Source organism: Nicotiana attenuata, chromosome 1, assembly GCF_001879085.1.
Source record: "Nicotiana attenuata strain UT chromosome 1, NIATTr2, whole genome shotgun sequence".
NCBI lineage: Eukaryota > Viridiplantae > Streptophyta > Magnoliopsida > Solanales > Solanaceae > Nicotiana > Nicotiana attenuata.
Window position 1 is genome coordinate 50,652,835 of NC_031989.1, and position 14,439 is coordinate 50,667,273.

Consider the following 14,439-nt stretch of genomic DNA (forward strand, 5'->3'; position numbering starts at 1 on the left):
ACGGACAAGTAAATGACGTTTTCTCTCTATCCTCAGGGGATATTGTGATCTGATTATACCACGAATATCCATCCAAAAAGTAGAAGTGAGACCTCCCTACCAACCTATCCAACATTTGGTCAATGAATGACAAGGAAAAATGGTCTTTCTGGGTGGCCATGTTCAATTTTCTATAATCTATGCAAATTCGCCAACCCGTGACTGTACGAGAAGAGATCTCATTATTCTCATTATGTACAACTGTCATGCCACCCTTTTTCGGAACACATTGGAATGGGCTTTTCCAGACGCTATCTGATATCGGGAAGATGATGCCCGCATCCAACCACTTAATCACTTCCTTTACCACTTCTTTCATATTCAGGTTCAGCCTTATTTGATGTTCCCTGGAAGGCTTGTGCCCCTCTTCCAAGAGAATCTTGTTCATGCAAAAGGCCGGGCTGATACCCTTTTATGTCTACCACGGTCAACCCAATAGTAGTCTTACATTCCTGTAACACCTGTTGGAGTTGTTCTACCTGCACAACTATTAAACTAGATGAGATAATAACAGGTAAAGTAGAGTTAGGCCTTAAGAAAGCATACCCGAGGTAAGCTGGAAGCGGTTTCAGGTCCAGGTGTGGTGGCTCCTCTATTGATAGCTTCGCAGGTGTTGTTTATCTTTCTTCTAAGTGTAGTGGCTCGAACTAGGATTCCCTTTTCCAGAACCCTTGACCTTCGAGAGCCATAACCCACTCTACCAACTCTTCACCATCCATATCTTCCAAATTCATCAAGCAGGCTTCTAATGGGTCTCTAACATTAAGGGTCTTGTCCTCCTCTTGTAGTATTACATCAACCGCCTCCACTAGCAAACAATTTGGAAATTGCTGGGCCTCCTCATAGATTGTTAAACATTGAATATTGTTTCTTCAATATTAAACCTCATTTTCAACTCTCCAGTCTCACAGTCGATCAATGCTCTCCTAGTGGATAAGAAAGTCCTCCCCGAAATTATGGGTATTTCTTCGTCAACTTGACAGTCAATAATAACGAAATTAGCAGGAAATACAAACTTCCCCACTTGGACGAGCACATCATCCAGAATTCCTGTTGGCATTTTCACTGTACGATCAGCTAGTTGCAGCAACATTAGCAAGGGCATCAAGTTGATACTAGTTCCTGATTGGGTCCAACCCTACACCACTACAAAGTGAAAAGAGCGGTGGGATGCAGCTTTTACCAAAAAAGGTCGGGATCGAATCCACAGGGAGCTAGAATGTTTGGGATTTGGATTCCTATCTAAACTAGCAGTGTGTAGTGCTCTTGATTACACTTCCAATCATAATTGTTTGTTTGTTACTTTTAATTTTATACTAATGATGTGCGAAATTAAGCTAAGTATAAATGCTTGTGAGGTTTTCTAAATGGTTAATGAGGCGCTAGGGAAGTGACTTTCTCCCAGGTGAATATTTGTCGGGTTCTAAAGCCTAAGGCAAAGTTGTCATGCTGGGGATTGCGATATAGCCAGTGCACGAAACTACTCACTCTAAACCTCTCGGTAGCTTGAGTGACTTTGTCCTAATTGACTTTCTCAAGACCAATTGGGTGTCAAAATTGTGCAAGCAATATAGGCTCAAGTCGGGTATTACTATCTCTAGGTTTAACCCTTTAATTGGGGCTATCAATCTATTGAATACACCCCAATTCCTTGTTGGACTGATTTTCCTAGACTCAAGCTCTCTTTCTCAAGAACAGCCCAAATCAAAAAGGCACAAATTAGTGTTTGCAACCACTAATTCAACATGGAAAACACAAATCAGTCTAAATATCAACCACCCATAAACATCTAAGCCTTAAAACAAAAGACCCATCAAATACCCACACTAGGGTTGAGCCACAACCCTAACTTATGGGTCTAGCTACTCATAATAAAGAAGAAATCAATTTTTAGATGAAGAATAACCCATATAATATAATTACAAGCTAAGATTTAAAGATTCAATGCTGAACTAGCTATAAAATTACTCAAAATAGGTCTAAAACGGCCTTCACGTGCTCAGCCATAGATAAGATATCCTAAAAATCTGAAAAAGAAGTATTTATAAAAGGCCAAATTTTCTAGACAAAAATACCCCTGACGGAGGTACCGCGGACCGCGGACCGCGGAAAATGCACCGCGGCCGCGGTGAGGCTTTTTGGCTTCACTTTTAAGTCTCTGAATCTGGCCATCGCGGACCGCATAAAATGCACCGTGGCCGCGGTGGCTTCACCGCGGACCGCAACAAATGGACCGCGGACCGCGGTGTTTTGAAATTTCCAAAATCCTAGCTCTCTGAATCCCCTCTCTGCGGACCGCAACAAATGGACTGCGGCCGCGATGAGGCTACCGCGGCCGCGAAGAATCTATCGCAGACCGCACTGCTTAGAACTCCAAGATTGCATCTCTCTGAACTTATCCACTGCAAACCGCACTAAATGGATCGCGGTCGTGGTGGGTCTGTTGCAGCCGCATTGGATTTATGTTGCAACGGTGCTTTGACTTGTTCTTGGCACTTGTGCAGGTTTCACTCCTTTTTGAGCTGGTTTTGACTTCTTGTCACTTTTTTCACCAAACACTGCAAACAAGCACAACATGTAAGCTTTCGAGATTACTTGTATACATTTTTAATCCTAAACTCAAGCAAAAAAGAGTATAAAATAAACTAGAATCCCTAGTTATCAGTTCCCAAGTCACACAATGCTTTAGCAAAAGCATAACTTCCAATTGTGCATGGGATAGTAAAACTAGCGGGATCAGATAATTTTTTAGCCATAGGTCTTGCCACTATCTCACTACAAGTTTGGGTCAGAATTACAGTAGACAGGTCCTGGAAGTCAAACTTTCGCGACATCAAATCGTTCATTATTTTAGCATAACCTGGCATTTCCCTCAAAGTATCCATCAGCGCAATATCCAATTGAATTTGTCTGGGCATTTCCATGAATATCCTGTATTGATCATCTTTCTTTTGCTTTGCCAACCTTTGAGGGAATGGTGCTGGAATTAGCTTCTTCCCGTTATCCTGTGTCTTTTCCTAATTAGAAGTCTTTTCCACTACCTGTTCTGGGAGCTGTTCAATTTCCTTCTCCTTGACTTTGTCAACTTGTGCTTGTTCAATTACAACCTCTGTGAGCTCCGTCTACTCATCGATATCGAGTGGCACTGGAGTAAGTGGTCGTGCGTCTCTATTAGATTGAGCAACTTCTTGCTCTCTGTCCAAATCCCTTCCATTCCTGAGACTCACTGCCATTAACCGATTCGGGTTCTGCTCTTTTCGATTGATGTTTGTGTCTGCAGGCAACGTTCCTTGTGGCCGATTGTTCAAAGCCATGGACAGCTGGCCTAACTGAGTTTCAATGCCTTTAATAGCCGAGTCGTGTGCGACTAACTTTTCTTGTATCTTTCCATTTATCCCAATGATTTGTTGTAGCATGCCCTTGATTTCTATCATATTACTGTCGTTCTTTCTGGTCACCTGCTGGGATGAGGCTGTTGATAAGCCAGCTATTGTTGGTGCTGCTAATTGTAACCATGTTGCCTTTAATAGGGCACAACTTGGCCTTGTGGTCGTGCTCCCCCAGGATTGGTATTGTACTGATGCTGGGTTGGTTTGTACTGTTGATTTTGAGGTCCCCATTGCTGTCCACCTTGCCTCTGACCCCCAAAATTATTTACATAATTCAGTCTTCTCTGAAGCCCTGTTTATCATTCTCACTCCACCAGCAAACATACGACTGATTTATGTAGGGAGTGCATAGGCCTCCATTTGTTGTGTCAATAATATGAACCTGTTTCGTGGCCATCTCACCAATTTTCTTGGTCAACAAGCTAATCTGGGTCATAAGAGTGGCTATGTTTTCTGCATTCGTATTGTTTGGGTCAACGGAATACACTATTGGAGTGAGTGTTGTATCCCTCATCATCAAGCCTGAATTTTGAGCCATCTTGTCAAGAAGAATCTTACACTCTGTGAATGATTTGCTCAAGAATGCACCCTCGGCTGAAGCATCCACATTGGCCTTCAGACTGTCAGCTAAACCCATATAGAATCTCTGTCCTAGCATCTGATCCGGGATGCTATGGCGTGGACACTTCACCAACATGCCCTAAACCTCTCCCAGGTTTCTTGCAAAGTTTCAGTTGATTTTTGTCTGAACTGCAATATCTCATCAATTTGCCTTGCAGTCTTATTGGGTGGATAGAACTTGTTTAAGAACTGCTTGACTAGTTCCTCCCAAATAGCAATGGAGCTTATTGGGAGCGAATTCAGCCAAGTTTGAGCCTCCCTAATCACTGAGAATGGAAACGGTAACAATCTGATTGCTTCGGGTGTCACATTTGGCTTTCTTTGAGTGATACAAATTGATAGAAAATTCTTCAGATGTTGTTGTGGGTCTTCGATGTATGACCCGGAGAACAACCCTTTATTTTGCAGCAAGTGCAGCGTGTTGTTGGTAATTTGAAACATCTCCGCTTGTATTGGAGGGACTGCAATTGCAGTTGCCAGATTATTAGCAGTTGGTTGCGCCTAATCATATAGAGAAGCTTCCGGCACAACAAGTGCTACCACTCCGATGTTTGGGTCAACTTGATCATTTCTATTGATCCCGTTGACGTTCTCGACGTCACCCATTTCAATTTTGATTTGTTCGTTCTATTTTAGCTGTTTGCCCTTCTTGTTAGGCCGATTCAATGTCCGGAATGCTTTCTCGGGATCTGAGAGACCTTCAAATAGTTCACCAGTTCTCAAGAGCTTCTAGGCATGCACCTGAGGCATAGAAGAATTCAAACGTGAGAATTTCAATGGAAATATTTTTAGTATCACGGAAAATTGATCTAAACTAAAAATCCTAGCAATTCTTTCAAGTTGTAACGAATAACATCGTTAGTTCCCTGGCAACGATGCTAAAATTTGATCACGCTCAACTATGCCTTATAAAAAGGACTAAGCGGTCGCTGTAAAAATAGTCCGATTCGAGAGTCTGGAGTCGAATCCCACAGGGAACTAACCTATTTGCTACAACTTTTCAGTTCACTAATGATAAGCTTAGACAACTTTTAGAGTTCAAGAATTGATTTGTGAATTAAGAAAATTACTTAACTAAGGAAAAATAACAATAAAAACTATCAATTAGTAAGAATGAGGTTGAATCAAGGATAAAGGATCTAGGGTTTACGAATTTCCCAATTGTCGGATCAACTCCTAACACGCTAGCTATAATCTCGCCGTAACATTCTCTAATGATGATGTGTTCTTGTTTACCGCAATTATCTCTCGATCAATTACAATAATTTACTAGAAGTATTCTCTCGAACTACTCTAGTTGACAATTCGTACAACTCATAAATATCGTGCCAAAGCTTCATTATCTCTGGTCCCGCTTTTAAGTTCAAGTAATTAATCTCTTAACTTACTCGAAAGTGGTGTTGTTCAACAACAATCTAATCAAGTGTTCTTTCTCAAGCAACACAAGATAACTAGACACGATTAATCAAGTTCCCTTCAGTTAATCACCATAAACACATAGTTGAACAATTAAAGAGTAAGAACGACTCAATTATATCAAAACGCAATCAAAACTTCATCCAACAATTGGTTCCATCAACCCTAGATGACGGGTTTAGCTACTTATAACTGTGTAAATAATCATAGTAATATCCAGAAGCATTAAACTACAAATTAAAGGAAAGCGGAGAGAAAAACTCGAGTGATTCAAGCTTCCAAAGTATTCCGTTGCCTCTTGCCTCTATAATGATGTCTAACCCTTCAAAAACTAACTTTAAGAGGTATTTATATGGTAGGGGCCGAATTCTACATGTCCAGAACTAGTGAGGAATTAAAATTTGCTCGGATGGCATCATCGGCGCGAGGCACTGTCTGTGGCACCAATATTTCTACGCGAGGCACTGTTTGTGGCACCAATATTTCTGCGGGGGGCACTGCCTGTGGAGCCATTGTTTCTGTGCGAGGCGTTGTCTGGGGCGCTAATAACAGTGCCCTGGACAATACCTTGCACTGTCTATAGCCATGACTTTTCATTGCCTTGCACGACTTCTTTTGTTGCTCCATTTTGTATCTCTGAGGTACCATTTCGTGCAACTTTTCTCCAATTCATGTTCAAGCATTCCTACACGTGAAATAAGCTCAATTAAGCATATTTGTCGCACAAATTAGCATCTAAACAAAATATATGGAATTATCGCACGACATCAGTACCAAAAGTCCATCATCATATCTGTTTAGAGGACAATAACTTCCTTAACTTTTGAGTTAAAACTTCAAAGAAAATATCACATTGTTTGGTAAAGATTTCATGGGAAAACGCATCACATGTTCTTTTTCGGCAATCCAAATTTTGCAAGACGAATGGACGACCGCGATTGTTGATGAAAAAATTGTCCTAAAAATCAAATACAGTACTCCTATTTTAAGACACAGTTCAAATAGTGACAAAATTGAGTCTATAATTTTCTCACTTACCGTTATGGTAAGATTTAGCTATCACAGGTGCACGTTAAAAGTTCAACAAAGTCGTCACAGATACCGACAACTCGAGCAGAAAAAAGGAAAAAAAGAAGAAATAAAAGAAAAAATTTACTATAAAGAAAAATGGAAGTAAAGCTTTCAGTACTAGTACTAATTACAGAGTGAAGCCAACGACAAGTCCCCCCCCACCCCACCCCAACTCCCCCACCCACCCTAACTCATACGAGTGAGGATTTCTCCAGCTGGAGTTTAGCCCCAAAATGGTGAAAGACACCGCTAAATATGAAATTTATTCTTTGAAATTTTTTCTAGTTGGGTTTTTGCATCCTCATTCGATGGCTGATACATGTTTTTGCTCATAGTTTTGCTTCTTGTTATTTTCTCTACTGGTTTTTCGATCTAGACCGTTGGTTTTGTTCAATTTCTTCAGATCCGAACGGTGTTCATTTTCATTGGCTGTCAGTTATGTTGGACTTGGCAAAGCTACTCTTCTTCCCCCGTTATGCCAGTGAGTTCTTCTATTTCTTAGGTCTTAATCGTCTTTTAGGTTTTGTTTTCCTTCTAATTTTTGCCAGTTGCTACTGCAGTAGTGTTCCATATAAATTGTGCAATGAGAGCTGTTTACTGATGTCTTTTCATCGAATTTACTGGTTTGATGCTAGTTTAGTTGGTTAATTTAGGGTTAATTATTGAAATTTAAATCTATGTCTGCTAATTTGGGAAGTATTAAATTGCTGCTGGAAGCTTGGGGGAAAAAATTATATCCTGCTTTATTTTTTTTTTGCTGAAACTAGTTATTGCCTTATTGGCATCTAATATTTCTTATTCAGAGTCTTGAGCTGGCAATGAAGAGTAGCATTTCATTTCTAGAAGAGTTTGAGTTGTATAGACCATCAGTGTAAAGAACTTTTTACACTATCACGTCACCCAAAATATTTACTGCTAAGCCTCCTTAAAATGTGGGATTTGTAATCGTGAAAAATGAGAAATTAAATGCGAAAAAAGGAAAAAAATCTCAATTGTTTTTTGTGTTGTTTTTTTCATGTGCAAAAAGAAATTACCCTTACATATAAATCTGCATGCGGCTCCTTTTTATCCTTGTAGTATTTAGTTTAAGTGACTATCAATTCTAGACGGATTTGAAGGAAAAGCGGCAGCAGGTCATAGTTTATCTGCTTGTTCTTATTAGCTATATGATGTAATTTGGATAACATATACAAAGTGAATACATTGATAGCATTTCTCAACTCCTCGCAGGCATAGGTTTAATAACTGGACAGTATATAATTTTTTGTGCACTCCAGAATCATCTTACTGTTGGTTTTCAATGTTAATGAACTACTTAATTATAAAAGGAAAAAAGTCACGTGAATTAGTTACTTCTCATTTCAAAACAGTGTTTCCTCTTAGAATTTTTTCTTTTGAGGAAGGTAACAGTTTCCTCTTAGAATTGAAGGTTTATTAAATAGTGCGCTTCTTTTGAGAAGACTAGGACATTGTCACATTTTCCTTCCTAATTGTGAACAAACAGAAATACTTAGACATATGTATTTGTATACTCGTGCACTACAGACACATTTTAGTTGGGCATCTCCATCTGTCACATTTGCCCTAATCTCTTTCTTTTTTGTTGAGTAAATTTGTTTCTTCCTTTTAGATGCAAACTCTTAAAGTGAGAATGGAGTAATTCAGTGTGACCAACTTGACAATTTGATCCCTGATCGATGTTACTTTGTTGTATTAATGCTATTTTTGCTGCAATATGTGCTCGACTGCTCGTTATTCAGTTTCTAATTTATGGTTAATATGAATTTCAGAGGTATCAGAGAGGGGCCAATCTTTGACGCTGAAGTATTTAACCATCTTATTTTATCTCTTGTGCGTAACAAATGCCGAGTTGCTTGTTAAGCCATTGGAACAACAGCCCATCTCTCCAGTCAACAAACCTGTTGAAGCACCTGGCTTACCCGATCTGCTCCTGCCGGCGAGTGTACCTGCATTTCATAGGCAACATAGAAAACATTTTCCTTCTGGTGCACCACGGCTTTGGCTAGGCCCTGCCCAGCCTCCTGATTATGGTCCTTTAGTAACTGCTGCAAACCCTCCTTCCAGTTCACGCTTGTCCAAGCCATCAATGAAGAAAAGTGGATTGGTGCCTCCTAGTGCTGGCCTTGCACCTCCCCGTTCAGCAGAGATTGCTCCAACACAATCCAGTCCTAGTACTCTACCCGCTGGTTTGGCTCAGCCACCACTTTCCCCTCACACTTCCAGTAAGAATCTTTCTTTTTAATGAATTTAAACCGAAGACCTTCTTGGACTAGCGTATATATGTCCTATTTCCTCCATTCCTACAAAAAAAGATAAAATAGGGAGAAGCTGGTAGTACTGTAGCAGAAAATGAGAGTCATAATTTTGGGGTTATGCATTATATTTATAGGGAAAAAGGTTTCATAAGCGAAAACTATATAAAAAGTATCATAAACCATTTGTTTTAAAAATTAAGAGCCTGGTTGGATTTGGCTTTGGAACTGGTTCTGGAATTGGTTTTGGATGTGTAGGTTTAGGTTTGGTTTCTGGAAACAACTGTGAGCGATTGGATTTAGGTTCTAGAAGAATTGGTTTTGAAAAGTGATTGTGTTTGAATCTCTCAAGAGGGAATTTTACGCTTTCATTTGGTTAGAATTTACTAATACAAATCGACTGCATATCTTAAATTGCTGAAAAACTTACTTCCCAGTAGCCGATAAATCATAGAACATTACTTTCTCTCTGTATATGGATCCAACAGAGGGAACAACAAAAAAGTGAGGGGGAGGGGGACACGGGCCATAAATCTGAAAAGAGTTCCATACCGAAATGCAAGGATCTAAATGAAAAGTTTAATGTTGAGAAAACAGAATTCACTGTTGGTTTTGTTTGCAAAAGTTGATTTCCAGAACCGTCGCTGATTTCCAAATTTGTTTTGTACCCTAAGTACTCTAGTATTCGGTTTCCAAAATCAGTCCTATCGGTTTTGAAACCAAACACCGCTTAATAATTCCAAAAATTATGTTAAATATTCAAAAGAAACAAGCTGATTCTCCAAGTTACATAAATAAGGATAAAGGGAGAGTGATATTTCAAATATTTTCCCATTGGTACAGCTTATAGGACACGTTTAAACACTGACTCATTAGCGAACTATCCTTTGGTGCGGATAAGTGCAAAACATATGTAAGAATCACAACCTATCTCTTTATAATGTGTCAGTGAAGGTATTCATTCTTTGCCATCCCCCTTGGAAGATATATCTCCACATTTATGTGCATCTTTTTTCTTTCCCATTTTGGCAGACTGTTGTGGACCAGATATGGTGCTCAAACGAGGAAGCCAGGACTGCCAGTGTGTTTACCCATTAAAGATCGACCTTCTCCTCTTGAATGTCTCATCAAATCCAAATTGGAAACTGTTTCTGAATGAATTTGCTTCACAATTAAGTTTAAAGGTTTCTCAAATTGAGCTAATTAACTTTTACCTGGTGGATCTATCAAAGCTAAATATATCCATGGATATCACACCAGATAAGGGAATTAGCGTATCATCTGCTGAAGCCTTTGCAATAAACTCTTCGTTGTCAATGCATAAGATCCATCTAGATCCAGCACTAGTGGGTGGATATCAATTGCTCAACATTACCTGGTTTAAGCCTCCAGTTTCAGCACAAGGTACTTTGGGGGGGGGGGGGGGGGGGGGGTTGTTATTAACCCCTCAATTCCACAGGTCTTTTCATATTTGGTGAGTAACTTTTCTTTGATATGCAGCTCCACGTTCTGCTATGTCACCCGTTGAAGCAGCTCCGCGGCTGCCTTCAGCTCCTGCAGTAACAGTGTCTTCGAACAAAAGGAGACATCCAAGTTTAATTCTTATTGTTGGGATTGTTGCTGGCATCTTAATCATCACTATCATATCAACACTCTTTATTTGTTTCTGTGGATCTAATCAAAGACAGAAGAAAAGACCCCACAAAGAAACTGGTAAGTGATTGTATGTTCCATGGACTTATCAAATTATCCTGGATTTGGATCGCCTTCTTTTTAAAGTTCCACCCACGTAGGAACAGAAATTTGGATTGGTGAACAGAAGAAACAAGGATGGAAAAGGCTCTCTCTTGTTAACTTGGACTAGTGTTACTTGAGTAGTAGAAGCTTGATCAATAACTCTAGCAAACTACTTACTTCTGGTCAAATTAGACAAAAAGCAAAAAGTCTGCAGAAGCTTTCGTTGATCTTTTGTTCAGAAGTAATGTTAAATTGAAGTTTTCTCCCTATCCGCGAAACTTTGGTTTGCATCTGGCGTCTTGAGCTCTCATAATTTCCTGTATGAGCTACTTAAAATGGTTATTATACTTAAACTGGTGGCTTAAACCCACAATGCTATACTTGAGCTACCAGTTCCTTTTGAACCAAAAATATCTTAAAATGGCTGATATATCGAAGAAACTAGAATTCCGTGAAGCTATTTTTCTGCTAACTAGAAATATTTTTATCGGTTCTTTAAATGCACGATGTTGAAACTATAAATGGAGATGTTTTTGTTTGTACTTGTTGCACCACCTAAGTTTTTTACTTTATAAAAATTCACTTGTATTTTGATTTCTTGATAGCAAGACCGATACGTACGGACGCTGTTCCAGCTGAGGGATCATTTCCCCATCCAACTAGTACACGGTTCCTTCCATATGAAGAACTGAAAGAAGCTACAAATAACTTTGCACCATCTAGTATACTTGGAGAGGGCGGCTTTGGCAGAGTTTTCAAGGGTGTGCTGAGTGATGGTACTGCTGTTGCAATAAAAAGACTTACTAGTGGAGGCCAACAAGGAGGTAAAGAGTTTCTAGTTGAGGTTGAGATGCTTAGTAGGCTGCATCACCGTAATCTGGTGAAACTTATTGGTTACTATAGCAGTCGTGAGTCCTCACAGAACCTACTGTGTTATGAGCTTGTTCCAAATGGGAGTTTGGAGGCTTGGCTTCATGGTAAGTTTTTTTGTGACTTAATCCTTTGTCAACTTTGCAACTAAATAGCTACAATATCTGCCTTGCTATTTTAGTTTGTAATTTGCTTATCTGGTAAGAAGTCACATAAAGGAAAGGTAACTCCAACTATCAACATATTCAGCTTTCCTTATATGGCCTGTCTATTGGAGATGAATATGAACTCTCACATATGTTTCGAAAGTCATTACAATGGTTCTGACTTCTGAGCTATTCTACCATTACCCTAAAACTTGGAGTGGATATTTAGATTCTATAGCAGGTGTTAGAGTATGTAGAGATCCTTCAAGTCTCATTGCTATTCTCGTGAATAAATGAATTTGCGTGTCTTAGGCCCAGGAAAAGAAATCAAGCCTGCTCCTGAGGAGGTGGTATTTAGAAGTTTAAGTGAATTGTTAAAAGTGTCCTCTTTCTAACAGTTTAAGTTTCTAGACAAGGTGGTCGCACAAATCAGCGTTGTGACCTATTCAACTTATCAAGGAGTTTAACAATTGCACTCTCTTGCTGCAGGCCCTTTAGGATTAAACTGCCCACTGGATTGGGACACAAGAATGAAAATTGCGCTTGATGCAGCGAGAGGACTTGCATATTTGCACGAAGATTCTCAACCTTGTGTTATCCATAGAGATTTTAAGGCATCAAATATATTGCTTGAGAACAATTTTAATGCCAAAGTTGCTGATTTTGGCCTTGCAAAACAGGCCCCGGAAGGCCAGGCGAATTACCTCTCGACTCGTGTTATGGGCACATTTGGGTTAGTGTTTCTTCGTTAACACATGCTTCTCTAAGATATAAGATTGACTAATTTGGAAGCACTGTTCTGTGCAGGTATGTAGCCCCTGAATATGCCATGACTGGGCACCTACTCGTAAAAAGTGATGTGTACAGCTATGGGGTTGTTCTCCTTGAATTGTTGACAGGAAAAAAGCCTGTAGATATGTCACAACCATCTGGACAGGAAAATCTTGTTACTTGGGTAAGTGTTACGTTGTTGGTACTTTCTTTTACTATTGCATCTCTTACTTCAGGTCATACAAGTGTAGTTGAGCACCTTTTTTTTTCTTGAAATGGTAACAGAGTTTTTGTGCACTTGCTGATCTTCAGAAATCATGTCTCCATTTTCCCCCTTTTGGTACTTTACAAAGAAGCTTATTGTGTTGTCATTATATTGGACTCTTTGAAAAAGGCTGTAAAAAGAAAGGGCTGTATTTTGTTTTCAGGCCAGACCAATACTTAGAGACAAGGATCGTTTGGAAGAACTTGCTGATCTAAGGCTTGAGGGAAAGTACCCAAAGGAGGATTTTGTGCGGGTTTGTACAATTGCAGCGGCTTGTGTTGCTCCGGAAGCTAGCCAACGGCCTACAATGGGAGAAGTGGTTCAATCTCTCAAAATGGTTCAGCGGGTAACTGAGTACCAGGATACTAATATAAATTCAGGCACTCGACCTAACATAAGGCAGTCATCTACAACATTTGAATCAGATGGTACCTCGTCTATGTTTTCTTCTGGTCCTTACTCTGGTTTGAGTGTGTTCGAGAATGACGTATCTCGGGCAACTGTATTCTCAGAAGATCTCCATGAAGGAAGATGAACATTATTGGGATGGCCTTCCAATGCTTCAAACACTCTGATCTTCAATCGTAATGCAAGCAAAATGGGAAAATTTGAAGTGGGTTGGCAGAAGTGAGACCCTGCACAGTGGATCTGGCAATGCTTTGGAAAATCTATTGGTTTGCTTCATCCCCTGTAGAGAGCCCATTGTTCAATTTTTCCTGTATGGCCATTCTCTACTTGTTGGATGAGAGCCTGTATATATGTATCGGTTGATATTTGATGGCAGTGGTTCAGTTGAAGGGGGGTGAAAGTTGAATTTCTTTTTCTTAAGTTTCTTTATCTGTGTGATGCCCCTTGTGTAAATTCCTCCTTATCCTCAAATTCTATAACTTTTAAGGACTGTATCACTTATCATGGATTCTCCTTACAATATCCTGGATAACAGAGCAAAACTCAACTGGATAAAGAATTGTTTTAGGGTGTTAGTGAGAACCAGTATTTTGAGATTGAAAAAGTAGTGGTACAGTACCTTGAGTTTGTAAAACTATGACCACTTATTTCATGGAAAAATATGTTTTTTGAAGTGCCACCAAAGTGTCTTAAAGTATTTTCAGTTGATGCAACTTTTGCTACTCAGGAGCTTTGAAGCTGTTTTAGCTTTAATATTAGGAGATAGGATCACCTACTATTAGACGATTTGCCTTACTATTAACTGATGAAAGTTTAATACTTTCCTTAGATGATATTACTATTTTAGTAATTATGTGATAACCTACTTTATTATACAGATTAAAGAACAAGTCCCAAAAACTGCGAAAGATCCTGATAATCAATAAATTGTGCGGAAACAACTTCATTCAATCTGAAAAAAATTACTGTTGTTATGAAATATAAATATATATTTATATGGATGTCCACTAACCAAATACAATTCCCACTACTCTTCTCCATTATGTAGATAACCCCACTACTCACCATTATTGTTGTAACTCCCACATCTCCATAACCTACCCATGATCTTCCTCCATGATCTCAAATGCTTAATGGCATATTTATGGAATTCTTTTGGTATACCTCTATGTTGTACTATAAATAGAGGATGAGAACTCATTTTGTAATACACTTGAAACACATGGAAGAAATAAGAATCTCTCATCTCTTTCTCCCTACATTCTTGTCTATTTTCTTGTTTTATACTATTCCTTTGAGCTAAGTTTCTTAACACGTTATCAGCAAGACTTCTAACCAGCTTAGGATATGTTCCTCAATTGAGGGATGTTCACGAAGAGTAAAGCATGGTCAGGTCTCGATAAGTCATTCCACGAAGGCTTAGTGGTATCACA

The 14,439-nt window shown here is 39.3% G+C and overlaps 2 protein-coding genes across 2 annotated transcripts; one reads left to right on the forward strand and one right to left on the reverse strand.

The window, feature by feature from the left end:
* LOC109235915 lies at positions 330–1,132 on the reverse strand. The gene is made up of 3 exons (XM_019402160.1): positions 924–1,132; positions 586–745; positions 330–518 (listed from the first exon to the last, which is right to left on the reverse strand). The coding sequence occupies exons 1-3, from the start codon at positions 1,130–1,132 to the stop codon at positions 330–332; spliced, it is 558 nt and encodes a 185-aa protein (XP_019257705.1).
* Positions 6,693–13,685, forward strand: LOC109226309 (proline-rich receptor-like protein kinase PERK3). The gene is made up of 8 exons (XM_019391099.1): positions 6,693–7,017; positions 8,327–8,779; positions 9,842–10,213; positions 10,310–10,522; positions 11,152–11,523; positions 12,052–12,295; positions 12,370–12,517; positions 12,762–13,685. Exons 1-8 carry the CDS (start codon positions 6,975–6,977, stop codon positions 13,131–13,133), a joined length of 2,217 nt encoding a protein of 738 aa, XP_019246644.1. The 5' UTR covers positions 6,693–6,974; the 3' UTR covers positions 13,134–13,685.